The 21,769-nt window shown below is 44.6% G+C and overlaps 1 protein-coding gene across 1 annotated transcript in view; it reads left to right on the forward strand.

The window, feature by feature from the left end:
* Positions 1–21,251, forward strand: part of LOC132383463 (bone morphogenetic protein 7-like) — a 195,361-nt gene extending 174,110 nt beyond the window's left edge. Inside the window, exons 3-7 of the mRNA XM_059954442.1 lie at positions 12,269–12,417; positions 15,361–15,552; positions 17,118–17,194; positions 17,353–17,463; positions 20,313–21,251. Of these exons, the coding sequence (XP_059810425.1) occupies positions 12,269–12,417; positions 15,361–15,552; positions 17,118–17,194; positions 17,353–17,463; positions 20,313–20,462 (679 nt within the window). The 3' untranslated portion in view covers positions 20,463–21,251. The remainder of the gene's footprint in view (positions 1–12,268; positions 12,418–15,360; positions 15,553–17,117; positions 17,195–17,352; positions 17,464–20,312) is intronic.
* Positions 21,252–21,769: the final 518 nt, after the last annotated feature.

Raw genomic sequence — 21,769 nt, forward strand, 5'->3', positions numbered from 1 at the left:
ACCCAGACGTAAAGTGGGTCTGCAGAGTTCAGGGGCTTACCCGGCTGGCGATGGCTGCAAAAGGGCATTGCCTTTGGAACCACCCAATCCAGCCAGCACAGCTTGGCATCATTGTTTCCTGAAACATACGTGGTCTGTTGGTCACACCAGAGGATCAGAACAAGCAACAATGGAGTGGCAGAGCCTGAATCACAGGAAGGAAATGGTTGGGCAAGGAAAGAACAGTTTATTCATAGGCAGACAGTTCAAATGAAAGGGTGCCAGCTCACTTCAACAGTGTTCACGCTGGAAGTCACTGATACTAGCAATCAAACCTGAATACATTTAGCAAAACATGTAGAATGAAAAGTTATAGCAACAATTCAATTTTAAATGATTTAGACAAAGATCGCTTTTCAAGTGCACAATGTTAGAGTGACACAGCCAGCAGTTAGGGAGAAGTTTTATTAGTATTCAGGGCGGGGCTCCTGGTTGGAGCTGTTATTTGGATTTTTTTTTTGTTTCTTTTTATAACTGTTCTCAGTAAATTGGTTTCCTCCTAGACCCAACAGCCCATTAATTGAAAATTGCACTTCCTGGGTAGAGTGAGGAGCTGAGATAAAATCAAAAGATCAAAGGGTGTTATGTGAGGCCGTCTACTGGTTCCTGCTGAGAGCTTGTCTGATGGTTCACGTTACAGGGATGCCTCGTCCCTGGACGTGCTTTCCGGACTCTCCCTGAGCTAGCTTGCTGCTCAATTGGCCTGCAATTTATTTACTTGTTTTTGTTTAGCGATACGGCATTGAGTAGATTTGAGCCATGCCGTCCGGGACGAACCCGATTAACCCAAACATAATCTGAATGGTGGGTGTCCTTACTGATGGACGCCACCGTTTTGAGGTACCACTCCTTGAAAGTGTCCTGGACACCACAAAGTCTAGTGCCCATGAGGTTGCTGGCTAAGTTTATAACTGTCTACAGCTTATTTCGATCCTGTGCAGTGCCCCCCCTACACCAGACGGTGATGAAGCCAGTTAGAATGCTCTCAATGTTACATCTACAGAAACTTGCAAGTGTCTTTGGTGGCACACCATTCTTGGTGCACCTGGCCTCTATAAGTCAGGGCATTGAGTATAAAAGATGGGAGGTCATAAAGCCCTTGTACAGGGACTCTCGTCAGGCTGCACTTGGAGTATTGTGTTCAGCTTTGGTTGCTCGGTTACAGGGGGAGAAAAAGTTCGAGGGATCAGTTTTAGGGAGAGATTGGACTTTGGGAGAGATCCAAGGTCTTTGATCCTTGGAGCGTGAGAAGACTGAGAGGTGAACTTACAGAAGGGGATAAAAACCATGAAGGGGATAGGGAAGATGAATGCTCTCAGTCGTTTTCCCAGCGCCAGGGAGACCAGAACGAGAAGCACAGTTTTAACGTGAAAGGGGAATGATTTAATGAAAACGTGACAGAAAGGGTGGGGTCAGCTGCCAGAGGAAGTGGCTGACAGAGGTACAATAAGAACTTTCGAAAGATAGTTGGACAGGAGATGGACTGGAAAGGTTTCAGAGGTTGTGGGCCAAATGCTGGCAACTGGGACTCCTCAGATGGGAATTGTGGTCAGCACGCCCATTTAGGCCTCAGGGCCTGTTTCCAAGCTGTGCGACTCTGTGACTTCATGAGTCTGGTTCTGCACTTAAGTCAGTCGAACGATTCTGATTAGCAGCAATCTCACGATGCCCATAAGACCATAAGACATAGGAGCAGAATTAGTCCCATTTGGACTTTCAAGTCTACTCCACCATTCTATCATGGCTGATTGATTTTCCCTCTCAATCCCATTCTTCTACCTTCTCCCCGTAACCTTAGATTCCCTGACCAATCAAGAGCCTATCAAACTCTTCTTTAAATATATCCACGACCGCCATCTGAGGCAATGAATTCCACAGATTCACTGCACTCTGGCCAAAGAAATTCATCCTTATCTCTGTTCCAAAGGCGTGTCCTTCTACACTGAGGCTGTGCCCTCTGGTCCGAGACTGTCCCACATCCTCTCCACATCCACTCAAGGGGAGTCTAACTCGGGGTCCATGGAGCCCCTGTTTAGTGGTATGGGTCCATGACATAAAAAAGGCTGGGATTTCCTGATCTCGGCCTTTCAATATTCAGTAGGTTTACAAAAACTGGCCCAGAGCCATCAAATGCTCCTCATACCCTTTCATTCCTGTGATCATTTTCTTCAACCTCCTCTGGATCCTCTCCAATGCCAGCATACCCTTCCTTACATTCTTCACTGCTGTTTCCATAACAAATTTCGTTTTTTGACCAGTCAAGGCGGTTAGCCCTGAGCTGAACCCCTGAACACGGAGGACTGGTGGACCACTCTTAGTCTGGCCGCTACCCTTTGACCTGTTTGGCATGGGTGACCCAACCAAGACCTGCAGTGTAAAGCCCTGACTTTACCCAGCATAGCTCTCCAGGTCACTGAGGCACGCAAGCCTCCAAACCCTACAAAAAGGTTGTGGTTGTCTTGGAGGAGTGCAGTATATTGCTGTAACACAGCAAAGCCTCCCGGCCCCCTCTTTAGATTGAAATTGTACAGTTCAAAATCTATGTGTTTGCCATCTTTTCTTGATCTTTTTATCCATGACAACTTTACAAAAACATGCTGCAAAGCTAGTTCTGTAGCAGAATGTGCCAAGTTGTTAAATGCTGGTTAACAATTATTGGACCCAATTTGCTTTGGTCCTCTCTGATCTCTATTGAATGAACTCCCATTGGCAGAGACGTCTCTATCAATGGACTGGCCTGCAACCTCAGTGCTTTGCTTCTGCTTTAATTTTGTTCTTGCATCCTCTTTACTTACAACTTCAGCAGACAGAGTGTTATGAGTTTCAGAACCAACCTCAGAGAAGGGTCTTGGCCCGAAATGTCAACTGTACTTTTTCCCATCGATGCTGCCTGGCCTGTTGCGTTCCTCCAGCATTTTGTGTCTGTTGCTTGGACTTCCAGCATCTGCAGATCTTCTCTTGTTTATGAGAAGCAAGATTTCTAATACTAATCGCGTTTGAATCAAAGATTTAAGATTCAAAGTGCACTTATTATCAAACTATGTATACAGTATACAGCCCTGAAAATCGTCTTCCCCGTGGAGAGTCACAAACCAGAGAAGAACCATGGGACCAACCTGTCCAAGGAAAAACGTCAAACTTCAAATCCCCCTCCCACCCTGTGCACAAAAAAATCACCCAAACAGCAACAAAAACACAAAACCAAAAGGTATATTTCACCACCGTTCAGTTCAGTGTTCGCTATCTGCAGGCCGCCTCGATTGAAAAATCGCTCAAAAGTGGCAACAAAAAAGAGTGAGCAGAACTAGAACACATCGTAAACCTGAATTAGAGTCCAAATCTGCAATCCCTGTGATGCACCATCAATAACTCTCGGAGACGGGAGGCAAACGATAGGCTTTTATTAGCTGCAAACATGACCACAACATCTTGGAGACTGAGGGAGGAGCAGTGCCTCCAATCGCCTTTATACAGGGGTCTGTGGGAGGAGCCACAGGAGCAGTCAGCGGGGAGGGGGGGGCGTGTCCGACAGGTATACACATGGTTTACCACACCGTGTCAAATGTCAAACAACGTTCTGCAATGCCTTTTCCGTTCACCTTTCCCCGTTCCCATTTCCCTCTCTCACCTTATCTCCTTACCTGTCCATCATCTCCCTCTGGTGCTCCTCCCCCTTTTCTTTCTTCCATGCCTTCTGTCCCCATCAGTCAGATTCCCCCTTCTCCGGCCCTCTATCTCTTTCACCAATCAGCTTCCCAGCTCTTTACTCCACCCCCCTCCTGGTTTCACCTATCACCTTGTGTTTCTTCTCCCCTCCCACCACTTTCATACTCGGACTCCTCATCCCTTTTTTCTGAAGGGTCTCGGCCTGAAACATCGACTGTCCACCCTTTCTCGTGGCTGCGGCCGGGCCTGCTGAATTCCGCCAGCAGTGTGTGCGTGTGTGCGTGTGCACGTGTGCGCGTGTGTGCGTGTGTGTGTTGCCTTTTCTGTTACTGGATTTCGCCTCCTGCTTGCGTGCTCTGCCAAGTTTGACTGCAAGTCCCAGCAGTTTGTTCACACTGAGCACCAGTGCTTCAGACTCTACACATCAACTTCTTGTTCAGAGCCCATCTCAGATGTCAACAGCTGGTAGAGGCTTTTTATTGAAGAAGTGAGTTGATGTCTTCTTCAATTCTTTTCATTTTTTTTTCCAGATTTCACATATGTAACAAATAATGGGAGAGAAAATGGAACTGCCACGCTTCTGCAGTTTGGTTTGATTCACAGCTTCTCCTCCTATTTTGCTGTCTTGCCAGTTTTTTGTTAGCTGAGCTTCACTATTCCCACCGTTGCTTACTTGGAGTTGCACCAATTGTCTCGGCCTCCCCCTGCAGTGTGTGAGGACATGAGTCTGAGACCCACAATGCATCAAGCCGGCACCCTGCTGAGTTTAAAGGTGCTGCTCATTATAGGAGGGTTAAAAAAAAATCAAAGATCTTAAAGGTTAGTTCTACTTGCCACACGCCCACCGAAACATTGAGACGTGGAGTGGAATGTGCCATTGGCGTCAATGAGGATTGGAGGCGGCCCACAATTGTTCCAACAGCCACAGAGTGTGCCCGTAACTCACCAACCCTAATTGGACATCTTTGGAATGTGGGAGGAAACCGGGGCACACGTTCTGTCTGGGGTACACCATGTGAGGGTTGAATATTTGATCCTGGCCAGTCTGAGCACCATCATCCAATTATAACCAGCCATCTTGGTGCATTCACCACAAATGGAAATACATCTTTTCAAAAGCTGTGGAACAAAAATGAATTTCATCTGGCCCAGTGTCTCCATTATCTCTCCTGAGCATGTGTGCCTCATTACAGTACTGTTAGTTAAAGCATTCTGCTGTCTTCTGATGACATTGTGATCTGGGTCCATGTTCACTTTCCTGGTGATCATAAAATAACTGTGGTTTGTCTTTGGCTGGGTTTCTATAAAATGCATTCCTCCTTGCATTTATTTAACCCAATGACGTGTCTGGCCTATTTCAGAAACATGTTTCTTTGCTGTCTGAATTCCTTCATTCTCTACTATTATGGTCCTCTTCAGAATGCCATTATACACCTTATTTTGATTAAGTGAAATGATCTGACTGTTCTGAATAGACGATGATAATGTTACGATACTGATAATATTAACAGCATTTCCCACCGAGATCATACCTTGCATTTACATGACCTGGGCCCAATGAAGAAGCATTCTTTTTATTAACTCAGAACTCGTAGACACGTACCTTCCTTCTCTACCACATGGAGCTCCCTCACATTTTCCAAAACTACTTCTGAGGTCACACACACACACATACACACACTTTATTTGGCACAATCTATAAAGATGCCAAAATTACAGAGGTGTGACAAATTGTTTAAGTCAGCAGAGAAGTCTTTGGGCATTTCGTTGCAGGTTCCCAATCAATAACTTTTAATATTTCTAATTCCACTTTGGTGAGGTCATTGAATAGAAGAAATGGTCTATTTGCATGGTCCATGCTAACTAATGCCCATTTAAGCTGGTGCTAGGAAAGTGATTCTGTGAAATTGGAGCAGCACTTTTCAAGGATACATCTAATCTTACCATCAGGTAGGAGGTACAGAAACCTGAAGGCCCGAACTCAGTGATTCAGCAACAGCTTCTACCCTTCTGCCATCCGATTCCTAAATGGACTTTGAACCCATGAACACTACCTCACTTTTTAAATTTATATTTCTGTTTTTTTTTTCACAATTTTTAATCTATTCAATATACATACACTGTAATTGATTTTCTTAAGTTTTTCTTTTTCTTCTATATTATGTATTGCATTGAACAGCTGCTGCTAAGTTAACAAATTTCACAACACGTGTTGTGAAGGAAATGAGACAGATTCTTTGGGTCTCAAAGGCAAGGGCTCTGGACACACAGTTTTAATAACAAGGAGTTTATTTACAAGGGGAGTAGAGTTTGGGAACAACACAAGCGGCTACAATATTCGCACAAACGCGCTTAGAATAGACGAGCATGGGAAAAGTCGGGTTGGCAGTACAATACACGTGAATACGGTGTGGGGACAGAGTACAGGTACACATACAAGCAAGGGAAAAGTAACTATGATACTTGCCAACCCTTGACTATGGACAGGCATGGCTCTCTACTACAGGGACAACAATAAATGCTCCCACAACCCTATTCAATGCACACCTTACCACGTGTCTCCAGCGCTGTTCTGAAGTCTTCAGCCTGGAGTGAAGCAGGGTGGTCCATTAAGGATGGCAAAAAGAGAGTGAGCCAAGCACGTGTCACACCCTTTATAGGTCAGGGGGCTGGAGGGTCCAGCCCGGGTGATTCGCCGGGGGGCCAACGGCTTGGTGCTGGACAGGTTAATCCAATTAAGGTGGCCAATGGTTAAGTGTGCATTGATTAGTTGGGAGGGGCAAAATGTTGACTGGCAGGTGATGTGACCTCCGACCAGGTGAGGGCAGCGCTGAGCCGTGACAGGCACGGCTCTCTGGTTACGACATGCCAGTGATGATAAAGCTGATTCTGATGGATGGCGGGTTGCTAGTAGATTCACAAAAGTGATATAAAAATGGGACGTATTTCCACTAGAAATAGTATGTGGTATGAGACACCACACTTACTGCACCATTACCCTGTCACACCAGTACTTGAACCAGGAAAGCTGCAGATAGAATTCTATCAAAAGCCCCTCTCAAAATCACGTAACAAAATGATTTTCGAGCTTGATCAATGGAAAGGAGCACATCGACTGCACTTTTTTCCATAGATTCTGCCTGGACTGCTGAGTTCCTCCACCATTTTGTGTATCTTGCTTGGATTTGCAGCATTTACAGGTTTCTCCTGTTTGTATTCAGGATTGATGCTTGCTTTAAATAGAATGATAAGTATGATGTAATTTTTTAAAATTCTATTTAGTGATACAGTGGGGAACATGACTTTTCTGACCCAATGAGCTACGGCACCCAACAAACCCATCTATTTAACCCTAGCCTAATCACAGGGCAATTTAACCTGCTAACCGGGATGTCTTTGGACTGTGGGAGGAAACCCACATGGTCACAGGGAGAACGTACAAACTCCAGACAGTCATTGAATTGAATTCTGAACTTGGACACCCTGAGCAGTAGGAGCATGGCGCGAACCGCTGGGTTACTATGGCACCCCCATACAGAAAGTAGAAAAACAAATCTAAGTTACTTATTACAAAGTCATGATTTGTCATAAATAATAATAATAATGAAGAAAATTATTAGAAAATCATGCTGATAATTGCAAATCACCTATTCTTCTTTGGTTTCGAAGGATCACTACTCTGAAATTTCAATTACGCCTTTATTCCTAATAGCATCCAATCTAATTGTTGCGAATAGTTATTTCCCAGTGCCATTTCCATTTGCACAGAGAGGAGAAACTGAACCAGTTTCTCACCCCATTCATTCCATCAACAACAACCTACTTTTACAGAATGCTTTTAATATGGTAAAATGTCTAAAGACATCTCGCGGCATTGTTATCATACATTTTAATATGAGGCCGCTTAAAGAAAGATTAGGACAAGAAGTCAAGGAGTTTAAAGAACTTCTTAAAGGAGGAGATAAGTCAAGTTGATGGTCATTTAACTATATACATGTATACCATCAAATGAGACAACGTTTCTCTGGACCAGGCTGTAAAGCACCATAGTACTTATAACACACAATAATTTAGGAAAGTAAGAATTAAATCTACAACTGAATGACTCACAGATAAACAAAGCAAAGTGCATAAATTAAATATTGTAGGGTACAATACAAATTATCTGGCGACACTTCAAATACGGTATGACAGGGAATTGAGAAGTCTAACGGCCTGAGGGAAGAAACTGTTTCCCACCCTGACCGTTCTTGTCTTTACGCATCGAAGTCCCCCGCCTGAGGGAAGAAAGTCAAAGGGGATGCTGGATGGATGGGTGGGATTTTCGATAATACTAAGGGCCCTGTGTATGCAGTGCTCCTGATAAATGTCCCCAGCGGACGGTAGGGAGACCCCAGTGATCCTGTTGGCCTTACCAAGAGACAGAGGGCTTGCTTGGAAAATCTAATTACTGAAGGCCCCACCTGTTGATGGGACTGTTGTGAGAAAAATATTAAAATCAGCATTGCACATTTGGAGGAATCAAAAAGATCTTGGAGGGTTCAGCCCAACAAACACATACTAACCCTTATCCACCCATTTACACTAAACTTACATTGATCTCATTCTCTGTTTCCCCCTGATTTTACCACTCACCCCAAGGGGGGGGGTGGTCAATTTACAATGACCAATTAAACAAGATCTTTGGAATCAGGGAGGAAATTGGACCACCTAGAAGAAACCACGCAGTTACAGGGAGAGCTTGCAAGCTCCACACAGACAGCCCCAGCGGTCTCGGGCACTGCAAGGTAGCATCTCCACGGTGACGTCCTGTAGGAATTCGATTTGACCGTGAGCCATTTCAGGTAAACCAGGAATCTGTGGGAGTCGAGATACAGAGAGCGGAGCTTTGAGTGAATCTGGAGTCGCAGGTTGTGGGAGACGTGAGGCCAATAAAGAGGCCATTGAAAACCACAGTAGCAAAGAGGTCTGCGCAATGTTATTATGGCTCGGGGTGTCAAGAGTTTGGAGTTCAATTCTGACGTTGCGTGTAAGAAGTTTGCACGTTCCTCCCATTGAGCCCATGGCTTTTCTCCAGGTGCCCTGGTTCAGAACCAGAATCGTTTAATATCACCGGTATTTGTCGTGAAATTTGTTAACTTTGCAGCAGCATGACAATACAGTATACAATAAAAGAGAGAAAAAACTATGAATTACAGTATTTATGTGTGTGTGTGTGTGTATATATATAATAGTTGATTAAATAAGTAGTGCAAAAAAAGAAATAAAAAATAGTGAGGTAGTGTTCATGGGTTCAATGTGCTTTCAGAAATCAGATGGCAGAGGGGAAGAATCCTGAATGGCTGAGTGTGTGCCTTCAGGCTCCAATACCTCCTACCTGATGGTAACAGTGAGACGAGGCTATTCCAGAGTCCGTCAGATTAGTAGGCTAAATGATCGTGGTAAATTGTCCTGTAATCAGACTAGGATTAAATAGGTGGGTTGCTAGGCAGTTGGGCTGGAAGGTCCTATTCCATGATGTGTCTCAAAATAAAATAAAGACAGACAGACAGACAAACAAACAAACAAACAAATAAATAAATAAATTTAGCCCTGTTGACAAAAGCATGGCTGAGGATTCTGGCAAAAACAGATGGGCCATGGGCAGGAGGGAACCTGAGACGAATGGTCTTGGTGATGGAACAGGTACGTGGTAGAAAGCTGACTGCATTGTCAGGTGGGATGTCAAGGTTTTAAATATTCCCATTCAGCGTGGCAGAGTGACGAGAGGGAAAGCTGGAGTGAACGGATGAGTAAGGAAATGGGTCCATGGTAAGGACAATGGCTTTCAGGCTTCGTGGTTTAGCTGGGGGAGCTTCTGCTTATCCAAAGTCAGATGAGGACAAGTAACAGTGGAAATCGGTGCAATGGGAGTTTAGGTCATAGAAGGGGAGCAACAGACGTGCTGGAAGTCAGTGAGATTATAAACACAAGAGAGTCTGCAGATGCTGGGAGTCTAGGGCCACGCACGCAAAATGCTGGAGGAACTCAACAGGCCAGGCAGCATCTATGGAAACGAATAAACAGTGGATGTTTCAGGCTTAGCCCCTTCGTCAGAACTGAGAAGGAAGGGGGAAGATGCCAGAATCAAGAGATTGGTGGAAGGAAAGCAGGGTGGCTAGAAGAGGTGACTGGTGGAGCCAGGTAGGTGGGAAAGGTCAAGGGCTGGAGAAGAAGGAGACTGATAGGAGAGGAGAGTGGACCGTAGGAGCAAGGGAAGGAGGAGGGGGTCCAGGGGGAGGTGAAAGGCAGTGGGAAGAGGTAAGAGGCTAGAGTAGAGAGTAGAAGACGAGGAGGACGGGGAGGGGATTTTTTTAACTGAGAGGAGAAATCGATCTTCATACCATCAGGATGGAGGTTACCCATTTGGAATATAAAGTATTGACTCCTCCACCCTGAGGGCAGCCTCGTCTAGGCACAAGAGGAGGCCATGGACCAGGATGTCAGAATGGGAATGGGAATTGGAATTTAGATGTTCGGACACCAGGAAGTTCTACTTTTGGAGTGGAGGCGCTCAATGAAGCAGTCCCCTAATTTACAACAGTGTCATCAATGTAGAGGAGGCCGCATCGGGAGCACTAGGCGCAATAGATGACCCCAGCAGTTTCACAGGTCAAGTATTGCCTTATCTGGAAGGGCCCTGAATGGAGGTGAATGGGTCAGTGTCATTGTTGTCACTTCAGTTCACCATTTACTCAGCAGTGTTTATGGTTATATTAATTTCCAATTTACCCTTCTGAGATTTGAGTGACATAATATTTTTCGGCCTTCTCCTGGACTCCAAGTTAGTGGGCAATGAAAGTGAATAGATGAGGCACCTTGTGGAACAGGGAAAGATTTAGAGGAAGGAAAATTATTTCAGTAATTGTTCCAAAGCTCTGATGCTAATGTAATCTCCTGTGACCCAATGTACCTTTCATGATGCCTTCCCCCAAACCACTTCTTCACCTACCAGCACAGTGTGCTCTGGGCCTCAAGGATGGTAGAGTAACATGCTTCTCCTCAGAAATATTTACTTTTAACAAAAAAAGGTGTGTGAGATTCAGTTGCAGTTGTTTATTCAGTAACAATAAAAGTAACAGCTTTTCTCTGAGGTGATCTCAGACAAAGTTCACTTGCATTATGTCAATAGCCATCACCCATGTCTTCAAAGTACATTTAATATCAGAGTATATATGCAGCACACAGCCTGAAATTCATCTTCTTCACAGGCATCCACGAAACAGAGAAACCCCACAGAAGGGTAGAAACACTGAAGCCCCGAAGAATGCCCCACCACTTTGCACAAGCAGCAATAAAAAGCATCGATTTAACCCCCCCTTCACCCCAACCCCAAGCCAGCAGAGGTACTGACCCCCCCCCCCACCCCGCCACCTTGTAAGGAACAACAGAAGTCCATTGATCCAGAGTCCATCAAACTACAATCCACAAACCAACACTTCGGTATCTCATATCTTGACAACTACCAACATTTAATCTCTTTCTTTCATCATCCCAGCCTCTATCTGACCCAGGGCTATGTCAGAGGGGACCATCCAGTCTAAGGCTACGTCCACACTAGACCAGATAATTTTGAAAACGATAGGCGTCCACACTATGCGTTTTTAAAAAATGTCTCTGTCCACGTTGAAACGGAGATTTCGGCGAATCTCCTCCTACTGCGCATGCGCAGGATACATCTACCAAAAACAAGCGACATGTTTGGTGTCGAATCTCACTGTAAAAGTGCACGTTTGTGTAGTTACTGACCTGAAAAACTTAAAACGATGGACAGCTGTTGGCTTGTGCGCAGGAGAACTTAAAAGTAAAACAAAAACAAATACTGGGGCATACAGCGGCAACCGACAGGGAGTTCACGGACAGATTGACGCGGCTGACGAGCAAAACTGACTGACTCTGTTGCATTAATAAAACGCCTTGTTAAATGTATAAAACATGTCTGCATCAGTGTTATCTTGTATCTCCATGCAATGTTACCTTAGGCTGTTACACATTTATTGTCAGAGAAGTACTTACATAAATAGGCAAACCACCTTCATACAAGCAAGGACAGAAAACAGCGCAAAGTGAGTAGACTTATTTATTCAGTAAGTTATGGGTCAAAGTATTTGGTGAGTACATTTCTAACTCTTCTGGCTTCAGTCTCGTTGCTGTCTGTTCTGAAATTGTTAGGTTGGGTTCAAGAAAACAATGAAATAGCGCGCTGCCGTCTGACAGCGTTTTCAGATTTCTCCGGTTACCCCGTCCACACTGATCCGGCCAATCCGGCGTTTTCAAAAATACGCACTTTGGAGAGCGTTTCTGAAAAGCTGCAGTTTTGGGGGACGAAAACGCTGTTTTAGTGTGGACGAAAGGTAAAAACGAAAAGAAAAAGCTTCGGTTACGGATTTGTCCGGTGTAGTGTGGACATAGCCTGATCCAGCTGAGGCTTTGACTCAGCAATGAGTACAGCAATAACATGTTAAAAGACTGTTTACTCAAATCCATGCATGCCTCACGTTGAGTTCATTTTTCCCGTTGACAGAGAACCAGAGCTCCTCCTATTGGATGATCAGGAAGTGTGGCCTGCAGAGGAAGGCTGGCTGGAGTTTGATATCACGGCGACAAGTAATCATTGGCTGATGGACCCTCGTTTTAACCTTGGCCTGCGGCTCTGTGTGGAGACCGATGAAGGTACTGGATTTGACACCAGCATAGAGTATGTTCCAAATTCAAAAAGAAAAAGCCTAGGATATCACCTGACAATTACTTTGCTGGTCTCTCACTGTAAACATTTTTTCTCATGGCTATTTTGTTTTTAAGCTGAAAAGATTAGTTTTGTTTTTCACATGCGTGTGTAACCCCCTGGGTCGCCTCAGGCTCGCTCAGCTCGTTCTCGTCTAGGGGTAGCAGCCTTCGGCCCCGCCAGACTGGGTAATCAGCTGGTGTGGATGCTGTGTGATGTCCCCGCCTCGCCAAAGAACAGACAGTACACCATATGCGATTAAATTATTACAGTTTATAAAGATTACTATAACTAAGTAATTAATAATGATACAGTATACACGAAGGAAAAGAAAATAAAGAAAAGGCTCCAAACTTATCAAAGTCCAAACCACTTCGTGCACAACCCGTTGGAGCTCAATTACTGAAGTCTTCTGGCCACCATTCAATCCCCTCTGAACTCCTTGACTTGCAGCTCAGGACCACCCGAAGTGGTCAACCAAGTGGTCTATCTTCGTCTCCTCTCCTCAGGGTATCTCCTGGCCTCGGACCCCCGCTTGAGGTCCGTCCCTTGCCCAGTTTATAGCATCGCGTCCTCTCTCTCTCATCCCCTCGCGCCAATCTCCCCAAAAGCCAGCCAACAATAGCTTACAGACTCAGAACAACATTAATCCCAATTGGTTAACAAAGGAATACAATTCTCGTTATCAGTAAATTTTAACCCAAACAAGCTTCCAGCACTCAATCGCAACAAAGAAGCATTCCTACTTTTAACAAAACAAAGAAGCCATTTTGATTAACATACACAGTAACAAAGACAAAGAAGAAACCCCTCCCCCCTTTACACGTGTCTTAACATACAGTGAAATGGGTCGTTGGTGTCAAATCAATTCGAATCAGCAAGCTGGCATGGCTACCCTTCCAGGACCAACGTAGCATTGGGGACTCGAGTCACCCCAACCACAAACTGTTCCAGCTGCTACCATCCGGGAAATGGTACCGCAGCATAAAAGCCAGGACCAACGGGCTCCGGGACAGCTTCTTCCACCAGCCCATCAGACTGATTAATTCATGCTGACACAACTGTATTTCTATGCTATATTGACTGTCCTGTTGTACATACTATTTATTACAAATTACTATAAATTGCACATTTAGACGGAGACGTAACGTAGAGGTTTTTGCTCCTCGTTTATGTGATGTATGCAAGTAATAAAGTCAATTCAATTTAATACCATTCCCACAACTCATTAACCCTAAACGTACATCTTTGGAACGTGGGAGGGAACCAGACCACGCGGAGAAAACAAACGTGGTTATGGGGTGAACATACAAACTCCTTACGGGCAGTAGCCGGAATTGAACCCTGATCTTATGGCGCTGCAAAGCATTCGATATTCATTCATTGCAATGTAAAAACCATTTGCTTTGTTTAAAGACGCAGAAAGCTCATAGCAAACTGTACAAATGCTTTATTTTTGTAAAAGATGTAATCTCACTTGCCACTATAGCTTTGGATACCCAGGGCCCTGAGGGCTGAAGTTGTCCTACTCGCACAGCAGGTTTAAGAACTAAAGGGTGGAAACTATTGTCCATTTTGTCTTTGGCACCTCCTTGTCCATATTCAATTTGACTATTAACTCCCGATGTAGTTCTGGGTGTCAGTTGTTGTTTATGCAGGTAGTTTTGCTAAATTCATTCATGCCCACTTGCACTGCCAGCAAACTGTCCTCCATTCCTGGGATCCAGTTTAGCATTCAAATGGGGTATATTAAAACGATATGCCTTCGATGTTTTTTTTGTAATTCTGAAACAACACAGAATCAGAATTATTATCATTGACATAAGTCGTGAAAGTTTTTTTTTGTTTTCTGGCAACCATACAGTACATTAAAAATGCTGTAAGTTACAATAAGAAATATATACAGTATATAAAGATTAAGTAGTGCAAAATTAGTGAGGTTGTGTTCATGGGTTCATGGGCCGTTCAGAATCTGATGGCAAAAGGGAAGAAGGGGTTCCCAAACTGTTGAGTGTGTGTCGTCAGGCTCCTGTACCTCCTTCCTGGTGGTGGTAATGAGAATTCGGCCTGACCCAGGCCGTGCAGGTCCTTAATGATAGATGTTGTCTTCTTGAAGCACCACCTCTCAAAGGTGCCCTCGGTGCTGGGGAGGCTCGTGCCCATGACGGAGATGGCTGAGCTCACAACACCCTGCAGTTTTTTCTAATCCTGCATGCATGCAGACATTTAAAATGCTCTCCACAGTCCAACTGTAGAAACTGGAGCATAAACCTCCCCAGGGACTGAATACTTGCCTCATAGAACGAGCAGTCAGATTCCTGCCAGTTGGCTGATCATCTGGTTCAGAATCCTTGCAAGGAAGATCTGTTAAATTCCTATTTTATATGGAAGTGATTACAGACCCCATAGTAATGCAAATTAGAGAACAACAATTTAATACATGGTAAATTCAATGGGAGTTCCTACTAGTCCTTCGCATTGTTTGTAAACAGCCCCATATGTTATACACAGCTAGGAATTACAACTTCATATACTTTTGTGTTAATATATAAAGAATATCTAGTGAATGGAAACTTAACAAACTAGGAATTCATATTACGAAGCAACTTATATTATAACGATAGGTTGAAGACAAATGCAGTTCAGAGACCCTGGCAGGAGCACCTCAGTATCCCTCCTCACAAATGGTTTCAGTGTGGTATTGCAAGATCAAGCGGCCGGATAGATGAACCAGCTAAGGAATGTGGTTTAGAGCAAAGGGGAGATGGTAACACAAATCGGGTAATAAAGAGAAGCTAATTCTTTTAAGAAATGAAACTCGTCCCAAATTGCATTTAATGCGGCCGGCATGACAAGCCGATTCGCTGACTGGACGTTCTGTTCAGCCCCAGGGCACAGTCTGGACCCCGACTCCGTTGGACTGGTGGGACGACGAGGGGCCCGTTCAAAGCAGCCATTCATGGTGACGTTCTTCAGAGCAAGTCAGGCCCCTGCTCGTAAAAGACGGGCTGCTAAACCACGCAGAGGTCGCAAGAAATATAGCCAATCCAATGAATCCTGTGAAAGGCTGCCCAGTGTGTCAGGTAACATAGTAAATATACAAATAAACATGATCTCGGTAAATTAGTAGCTAAATGTATAAGTTTGGTCCCCTTGTACATCATGAAAGGTATGCATAGGTTTTACAATAATCTATACTACAAAACTGATTTAAATCTTTTTATAGATATAGTTTGTCTTTGAATTTGTTCAATAGGTACATTTAATGTCAGAGAAATGTATACAATCTACATCCTGAGATTCTTTTTGTTCAGTATGTTTTTTATGGTTGTTAAGGACCACGCTCGGGTTAGAATTTCAGATAAATGGATTAGCAAGATGGAGTGGTTATAGAGTTTATAGCTTGCTAGCAGACACAGTAAGTAAAACAACCCAAACAGGAGAAATAGTAATTATCAGTGAATGTACAACTATCTTTTATAAATCTGTGCACTGTGTGAAATCACATGAGAGACCCCTTCAATACCATTTCCCCACAAAGTCACAAAGGGGGAGAAGCCTCCAGTGAAGACCATAAACACGACACCATAACTCCAAGACCAAGGTGCACAACACAGTACCGACAGTCACATAGCACAAAGAAGGTAGCAAGCATGTATAGATATCAGTAAGATCCAGCCATGCAAGAAAAAAGTCCAGACCCATGCCATGAATTGCCATTTTGGCAGTCAACCACAATACAACTCATCTTCTGCCAGACGAACACTGGGGGGCAGCACTGACTCCAGTCTGATGCCGCACCATACTGCCCCCGGTGGAGCGCACCAGCTATGACGCTTATCTCCTGGCAGCTGTAAACAGGGAATGCTGCAGCTTGAGGCCTGGTCCTCGCATATAAGATGTCAGTAAAGTACAACCACGCAAAAAAACCTATGTATTCCACATTCTGAATCCATGAATGCCACACAAATCTACAGTCGACCATAATACAGTTTGTCTTCTGCCAAGCGTACACTAGGGGGCAGCACTGAATCCAGCCTGGACTCGGTGTGTTAAGCGTATTAATGACTTGTGTGTATATATGTTTAGCAAGGCCATCCAAAGCTAGTCAAATTTTAACTCTGCCCATCTTCTCCCAGCAAATTGATTGCCAAAATCACCAAAATCCGACATTAATTTCCATTATATATTTATTTATTGCCCGTTACACCGCTGGTGCTTAGTGCAGCAATGAAGGTCCTCCATCTCTGGCGGTGTTCAGGCCTTCCTTCATCATGTCAGTAGCTTCCTTTTGGTTTTCACTACTGTCAGTCATGCAAATCCTGTGTGGAGACTCAGAAACACTGTTGAACTCAAATGTAGAAGGGTTCTTTGTTGCTGTTTCCATAACAAATTTTGTTTTACCAGTCAGGGTTGTTAACCCTGAACTGAACCCCCAGGCGGATAGGTGGATCACTCTTAGTCTGGCCTCTGCCCTTTGACCTGTCTGTTTGACCCTACCAAGACCAAAAGCATAAAGCCCTGACTCCAGCCAATATAGCTCTCCAGGTCATGGTTCCCTTGGAGGTCCCATTATATAAATCTAAATAAAAAAGACAGGTTGGTTACAAAGATGTTATTCACCATTTTCTATTATGTGTGTAAGCAGGTCATAATTCTGGAGATCAGGGGCACGTGTGCAAGAGGCATGAAATGTATGTTAGCTTCCGAGACCTCAGGTGGCAGGTAAGATAACTTGGAGTTCGAATGGGAACGTTTAGCAAGTGAAAAAAAATGGCTGCCATTGACCTTTCCTCTTGGCCACTTATTATGCAGCGAGCCAATGAATGGTTTGTATTGAACAGTCCTTACATGACAAGAAACCTTTCCTTCTTCCAATACAGGACTGGATCATCGCACCAGAAGGATACGCAGCCTTTTATTGCGATGGAGAATGCTCATTTCCACTTAACTCACACATGAACGCAACCAACCATGCAATTGTTCAAACACTGGTAAGATACAGAACCCTCTGTCAGGGTCAGGTGTCTAGTTGGCTACGATAAATACTCAAGATGCTTATTCTTTATTTATTTATTAAGGTATAATGCAAAATAGGCCCTTCGAGCCTCACCGCCCTGCAACCCTAGCCTAGTCACAGGAGAATTCATAATGACCAATTAAGTTACCAACCCGTACATCTTTGGAATGTGGGAGGAAACCAGAGCACCCAGAGGAAGCCCTCGCAGTTATGGGGAGAATGTACAAACTCCTTACAGGCAGCGATGGGAATTGAACTTGTGTCACTGGTACTGTAAAGCATTGTGCTAACCACTACACTACCATGTTGCCCATTCTTCAGTACGTGAGAGTCAAGGAGAGCAGAATGACTATTATTCCAGATCCAATGCAGCATAAAAGAGCCCAATAAGCATAAAGAACCGATAAATATAAATGTAATAGCAACAATGCACAAGCAACTTTTGAATGTGGCCGCACACACATAAGATTATCTCATATATGTAGACTGACCTATGTACATAAAGTGGTGCTGGCTGCAGGAGGATCTGAACATAAGGTGACTGACAGGAAATGATGAAGTAACAAAGTGACTCTTGTTTATTGTTTTCATTCAATAGTAAAACATGCATCAAAAATCCTAACTCTACTTTGTTGATATTATAGAAATCAGAATCAGGTTTAATATCAGGCATACGTCATGAAATTCGTTAACTTTGCGGCAGAGGTACAATGCAACACATAATAATAGAGTAAAAACTATGATTAACAGTAAATGCATATTAGTTATTATATAAATAGTTAAATAGGAAATTAAAAAAGTAGTGAGGTAGTGTTCATGGGTTCAATGTCCATTCAGAAATCGGATGGCAGAGGGGAAGAAGCTGTTCCTGAATCACTGAGTGTGTGCCTTCAGGCTTCTGTACCTCCTTCCTGATGGTAACAATGAGAACAATTCATGCCCTGGGTGGTGGGGGTCCTGTTTGATGGACGCCATCTTTCTGAGGCACTGTTCCTTCAAGATGTCCTGGATACTTAGGAGGCTGGTGACCATGATGGAGCTGACTAAGTTTACAACTCTCTACAACTTACTTTGATCCTGCGCAGTAGCCCCCAGCCCCATGCCAGACAGTGATGCAACCAGTTAGAGTGTTTTCCACGGCCCAATATATCTCTGAGTATCCTGGCTTTACGTGATACACAAGCCAGGGCAAGCTGTTACGGAGAGCAAGCTGTTGCCCGTGTAGCAGGCTGCCCCTCTCCATGGAACTGATGAGTCCAATGGAATGGCAGAGACTGACACGGTTTGGCACCAGTGGCATCGCAGGAGTTTCCAGTCTGTACTGAACTCAACGTAGGACTGCCTCAGGGGCTCCAGCTCCAGACGTTTCCCTCGGGGTTTACTCCCAAAGCCTTTCCCCACAAGTGGGTACAGCCTCAAGGCAGCGGAGGTTTGAGATCAGTTTTCCTTCTCCCAGATGAGCTGCTGACCATGGCTGACCAGCCCCATCTGCCCGAAACGACTGGTTTTAAGGGGGCAGTAACCCGCCTTTGCCCCTTGTCCTGTCGGTAGAAACAACTCCACCAAGCTTAGCAGCTAAGCCACACGTGAAGGCCAGGAGCTGGACTTGGTTGTCAGAGGCTATTTGACACGCACGCCACTGGGAGCGTTTAATAGGCAGTGGGAGCTTATCCCCATTACCCACCCCCCCACCTGCTATGGCAACTGTAACAAACCTTAAGGAACAAAATCAACTGTATTTTGGCAGATATTCCTCAAAGTTTACAAACTGAATGTTTACATGGATGAACAAATATAAACCCTGCAGTCAATTCCACGTGGAAGGTGTATAAAAGCAGTGAGGTGAAAAACATTAAAGAGTACAGCACAGGAAAAGGCCGTTTGGCCCACACTGTTGTGCTGACCCAGCTAAAAAGCAAATCAAAAACACCCAAACACTAATCCCTCCTACCTACACCATGTCCATATCCCTCCATCTTCCTCATGTCCGTGTGCCTATCCAAATGTCTCTCAAGAGCCTCTAATGTATTTTCCTCTGCCGCCATACTGGGCAGCCACGACTCTGAATGAAAATCTTACCCCTCACACCCCCCTTGAACCTACACCCCCCCCCCCATGTCCTCTTGCAACCCTGAGAAACAGACTCTCTGTGGTGAACTATGTGCCTGTCTGGATATGCCCCCCCGCTGACTGCTCCTGTGGCTCCTCCCACAGACCCCGGTATAAAGGCGATTGAGGCCAGAGCCCAGCCTCAGTCTCCAGGATGTAGTATGGTGGTCAACCACTGCTTGTTCCTTCTTCCAGTCAATAAAAGCCGATATCTCACCTTTACGTCTCAGAGCGAGTTATTGAGAGTTATCACTCTCTAAGTAAGCCTTTCATAATCGTGTAAACCTCTATCAGATCTCCCCCTTGGCCTTCAATGAATGATGTTGTTTTAATATTGCACTGAAGAATTAATCTGGGTTACACACTGAAATCCTGTGGGAAGGATTGAATCTATCACTGCATAAGCTAAACCAGCAGGTAGGGGTAGTTACTTTGCCAGGCTGCTGTGCCACCACAGTCGTGCTGGTTGTGAGGTGGACCCACTTTCTGTCCTAAGGCAGCTTAGTCCCAAATTAAGGTAGAGTTGTTCTTATTACACTTGCATAAATCAGCAAATGGAGAATGTCCGACTGTTCCAGCCAACTCCTCAAATTATCTTAAATTAATTAACAACTTGAAGCAACTTAACTGCAGGAGAGAAAGAAGTTGTGTATTTGGGACTGGGAGGTGGGGGGGGAAAAAAGCGGAAATAAACAGATTTTATTTCTTTCACAGGCTCACCTGTTGAAGCCGGACGCTGTTCCAAAACCGTGCTGCGCGCCAACCAAACTCACGGCTACATCAGTACTCTACTTTGACGAGAAATACAATGTGATATTAAAAAAGTACCGGAACATGGTGGTAAAGTCATGTGGATGCCAGTGAAAAGTGTACACTTGCTGCGTATTTACCTTTGTCAAGTATTAGGCAGCTGGAAGAAGCAAGGAAGACAAAGTCCCCATGAGTCATCAAACTATACAGCATTTAATATGGGATTAAAATAAATATCCGGGCATACTGAAGATTTAGACATTTCAATGACACTGAAGGCAAGAAGAACTAAGATAATAGGTGTGATAATAAAATGAAGGTTTTTTCCATGCATGAACAAAATTGGCAATGGAGGCAGGACATTGAGTTCTCAAGTCAGTAGCTATGAAGAGGATTTTAGCAAGAGTGGGGATGTGGGATTTGATGGGCTTCGGTGTTTCAAGCACGTCAGGACCTTAGGTGCAAGCTACCACGATTTAGGGCAAGCGAAACCAGGGCAGCTAACCCGCTCCCAGGAGGCCGTCGGGATTTAAATGAAGTTGGCTTGACCTGCCTTTGAGATCCAACTTTGTGCAGACTTGAGAAAAAATATCACGCCAGCTAAAGCAGATCAGGTAGACTGAAGCTCCTCAACTCCCTTTCTGACTCAGGAATTAATTCCATGCCATTCCAAACCAACACCCCCCTCCCCGACCAAACCATTGCCTGATGTATCACTTACTTGTGAGATCATCCCAAACTGCAGGACACGGCCCACAACCCACTGCCTCGTTATGTCAGGATCTGATTTCTTCAGTTCCTCCCTTAAAATCTTTAAGCCTTATTAGAAGGCAAGTCTGCCAGTCAAGCTGACTATACGTGAGAAACAACACGCACAAAATGCTGGTGGAACACAGCAGCCCAGGCAGCATCTATAGGGAGAAGCGCTGTCGACGTTTCGGGCCGAGACCCTTCGTCAGGGCTAACTGAAAGGAAAGATACGAAGAGATTTGAAAGTAGGAGGGGGAAGGGGAAATGCAAAATGATAGGAGAAGACTGGAGGGGGTGGGATGAAGCTGGAAAAGTGATTAGCAAAAGTGATATAGAGCTGGAGAAGGGAAAGGATCATGGGACAGGAGGCCTAGGGAGAAAGAAAGGGGGAGGGAACACCAGAGGGAGATGGAGAACAGGCAGAGTGATGGGCACCTTTCCAGCTCTTAGCTTCATCCCACCCCCTCCGGTCTTCTCCTATCATTTTGCATTTCCCCCTCCCCCTCCTACTTTCAAATCTCTTGGTATCTCTCCTTTCAGTTAGTCCTGACGAAGGGTCTCGGCCTGAAACGTCGACAGCGCTTCTCCCTATAGATGCTGCCTGGTCTGCTGTGTTCCACCAGCATTTTGTGTTGTTGTTGTTTGAATTTCCAGCATCTGCAGATTTCCTT

This window comes from Hypanus sabinus, chromosome 30, assembly GCF_030144855.1.
Source record: "Hypanus sabinus isolate sHypSab1 chromosome 30, sHypSab1.hap1, whole genome shotgun sequence".
Lineage (NCBI taxonomy): Eukaryota > Metazoa > Chordata > Chondrichthyes > Myliobatiformes > Dasyatidae > Hypanus > Hypanus sabinus.